Genomic DNA, 3,819 nt, shown 5'->3' with positions numbered 1-3,819 from the left:
CCCCCCCCCCCCATATTAAAAAATAACTACATATTATACAAATGTCTGTAAAATAAATTCTGAATGGTCCATACAATTTAATCTAATAGTTTTTATTTATTACAAAACATATTCTTAAAACATCATATGTATTTTATTTTGCATATTCTATTGTTACATAGTGAACTTAAGAACTATCTATACATTAAAACCGATTTAAATAAAATAAATTAATAGGTAGCAATACAGAAAAAACACAATCAAACATTAAGCTTTTACCAGTTTAAGGATCAAGCTTCTTAATATATTTTACTAATTAAAATTTTGTACATGTCATTTGTACAATTTAAAAGTATGTAACCAGGACATCGAGTAGAATGTTCAACTACTAAGAAATAAATAAAAGAACCCGCAAATGGTAAAATACTTGTGTGTTTTTATATTTTCCTATGAAATAACTAAAAGTTGAAGTGAAAAGTTTTACATGTATTTCGAGATATGTATTTTAATATCATTAATAGAAAAAGGCAAAGGAATAAAAAAAAGGAAGAAGAAAAGTCTCCCTGCATAGCTTTTCACGGGTACATAATACTCCATACAAAAAGACAAACCCCGTAGCTTACTCCTAAATTACTTATGTCACTCTCACTTCACAGAATCACTTTATTTCCATTATCAAACACCTTCTCTCCTTTCTCTTTCTTGCTTCTCCAATGGCTTCTCACTGCACACTCTCACTCTCACTCATATTCCTCCTAGTCTTCACCATTAATGCTTCTTCACCATCATCTTCATCAACTTCTTCAGAAGCAGATATTCTGTTAACTTTCAAATCCGCCATTAATGATCCCATGAACTACCTCTCATCTTGGTCCAACACCACCACTACTCACCACTGTAACTGGACTGGTGTCACCTGCACCACCACCACCACCGTTTCATCTCTCACCCTTCAAAATCTCAATCTCTCCGGTGAAATCTCACCTTCGGTTTGTCAACTCTCTAATCTCATTACCCTTAACCTAGCTGATAATTTCTTTAACCAACCTATTCCTCTGCATCTTTCCCAGTGTTCTTCTTTAAACACTCTCAATCTAAGCAGTAATCTCATCTGGGGTACAATCCCAGATCAGATTTCTCAGTTTAAATCTCTCAAGTTTCTTGATTTGAGCAAAAACCATGTCGAAGGTAAGATACCAGATGGAGTTGGGTCGTTACTGAATCTTCAAGTTCTTAATCTTGGCAATAACTTGTTGTCAGGTAGTGTCCCTAATGTTCTTGGAAACTTTACGGAGTTGATTGTTCTTGATTTATCTGAAAACCCTTTTATGGAGAGTGAGATTCCAAGTGATATTGGGAAGCTTTTGAAACTTGAGCAGGTTTTGTTGCAAAGATCTGGTTTTTATGGTGAAATACCGAACTCTATTGTTGAAATGAAGGAGTTGACAATAGTTGACCTCTCTCAGAACAATCTTACAGGTGTTTTACCTTCAAGAATCGGAAGCTCTTTCGAAAAGTTGGTTTCTTTTGATGTTTCACAAAACAATCTTTTTGGGTATTTCCCAGACGGGATTTGTGAATCCCCTGGGCTTACAAGTCTAAGCCTTCATACAAACTATTTCAATGGAACATTACCCAATACCTCAATTGCTAATTGCTTGAATCTTGAAAGATTGGAGCTTCAAAACAATGGGTTTCATGGCGATTTCCCAAACAACTTGTGGTCATTGCCTAAAATCAAGGTGATTAGAGCCGAAAACAATCGGTTTTCTGGTGAAATACCTGATTCCATATCAATGTCTTCTCAATTAGAACAAGTTCAGATAGATAACAACAGTTTCATCGGCAAAATCCCTCATGGTCTTGGCATGGTTAAAAGCTTGTACAGATTCTCTGCCTCTCTTAATGGCTTATACGGTGAACTTCCACACAACTTTTGCGATTCCCCACTAATGAGCATCATCAATTTCTCCCATAATTACATTACTGGTGAAATCCCAGAGCTAAAAGAATGTAAAAAGTTAGTTTCTTTGTCTTTAGCTGATAACAATTTTGTTGGCGAAATCCCAGAATCGCTAGGAGATTTACCTGTGCTTACTTACCTTGATCTTTCCCATAATAATCTCACAGGTGAAATCCCCCTTGAGCTTCAAAACCTGAAACTTGCCCTTTTTAACGTATCTTTCAATAGACTATCAGGTAGAGTCCCTTCCTCATTAACCGCAGGACTTCCCGCTTTATACATAGAAGGAAACCCCGATTTATGTGGGCCCGGATTGTCAAATCCTTGTTCAAAAGATGATTCTCTGCACAAAATAGCCGGGATTTCAAAACTGGCTTGCGCATTGATTTCCTTAGCTTTGTTAGCTGGGATACTGAGTTTAGCATTTGGGTTTTATGTTCTTCGGAGATCGTCAATCCAAAAATCTGAAACGGGTATTTGGAGATCCGTTTTCTTTTATCCACTTCGAGTTACAGAGCAGGATTTGATCATGGCGATGGATGAAAAAGCTTCTAGAGGTAGTTCTGGAGGTTTTGGAAGAGTTTACATTATAAACTTGCCTAGTAACGAGCTTATAGCTGTGAAGAAGATAGACAATATCAGAAACCAATCTTTTAAAACTTTGAAAACGGAAGTGAAGACGTTAGCCAAAATCAGACACAAAAACATAATCAGAATCTTGGGGTTTTGCCATTCGGATGATTCAATCTTTTTGATCTATGAATGTATGGAAAAAGGGAGTCTTGGTGATTTGATAAGCAAAGGTGACTTCCAGTTGGCATGGAGTTTTCGCTTGAAAATCGCCATTGAATTGCTCAAGGATTGGCTTATCTTCACAAGGACTACGTTCCCCATTTGCTTCATAGAGATGTTAAGTCCAAAAATGTTCTTTTGGACGCTGAATTTGAACCAAAGCTCACGGATTTCGCATTGGATCGGATTCTTGGTGAAATTACATTCAAGTCCTCCTTGGATTCAAACTCATCATCTTCCTGCTACATGGCACCAGGTATACAATACTACAATCCATTATCCATATCCATATATAGTTTGTGTTTTTCTTGTTTAGATTCTAATTATCACATACAATTTGAATGCAGAATTAGGGTACAATAAAAAGGCTACCGAACAAATGGACACATACGGATTCGGTGTCATCTTACTAGAACTTGTAACAGGTCGAGCAGCTGAACAAGTGGAATCAAATGAGGAGTCTCTTGATGTTGTGAAGTGGGTAAGAAGGAAAGTTAACATAAGTAATGGGGCAGTTCAAATTCTTGACCCGAAAATTTCGAGTTTGTGTAAAAAGGAAGCTTTGGGAATGCTTGAAATAGCTCTAAAATGCACATCGGTTATGCCTGAAAAACGACCTTCGATGTGTGAAGTCGTGGTTGAACTTCGGTCTATTGGCTCAAAGAATTATGTCCCTGAGTCTTGATTTTGTCGCCATCAGTTTGATGTTCCAACCAAGAAACAATGATATATCAAGTCTATGTAAATTATGAGTTTGAATTGCTTTATACAATATCCTTTTGTTTTCTCTATATGGTCGAAAAGCTTGGGTGAACAAACAAAGAAAAACCATCATTCCAGTCCAAGTGCATAACAAAACTATATTTTCTTTAAGGTTCCGATTGTTATTCAGTAGAAGAACAAGTTGTAAAGCTCGTTTGTTAACGAGCCGAGCCAAGTCAAGCTTCACACTAATCAAGTCAGGCTCGTTTAAAGTTATTGAAGCTCAAGCTCGAGCTCGTGAAACATATATGAAGCTCATTAAGACTCGTTTGTTCGTAAAGCTCGTTAAAGATCGGGATCGACTTGTTATTTTTTCAGATTTT

At 36.7% G+C, this 3,819-nt stretch overlaps 1 protein-coding gene across 1 annotated transcript; it reads left to right on the top strand.

Annotated features, from left to right (window-relative positions):
- Window positions 1–596: 596 nt before the first annotated feature.
- LOC111913927 (probably inactive leucine-rich repeat receptor-like protein kinase At5g06940) lies at window positions 597–3,525 on the top strand. The gene is given in 3 exon segments (XM_023909645.3): window positions 597–2,787; window positions 2,790–2,990; window positions 3,082–3,525. Coding segments are annotated over 3 exon segments (2,634 nt in total). The 5' UTR covers window positions 597–692; the 3' UTR covers window positions 3,420–3,525.
- Window positions 3,526–3,819: the final 294 nt, after the last annotated feature.

This window comes from Lactuca sativa, chromosome 8, assembly GCF_002870075.4.
Source record: "Lactuca sativa cultivar Salinas chromosome 8, Lsat_Salinas_v11, whole genome shotgun sequence".
Lineage (NCBI taxonomy): Eukaryota > Viridiplantae > Streptophyta > Magnoliopsida > Asterales > Asteraceae > Lactuca > Lactuca sativa.
This window is presented reverse-complemented; position numbering and strand designations above follow the sequence as displayed.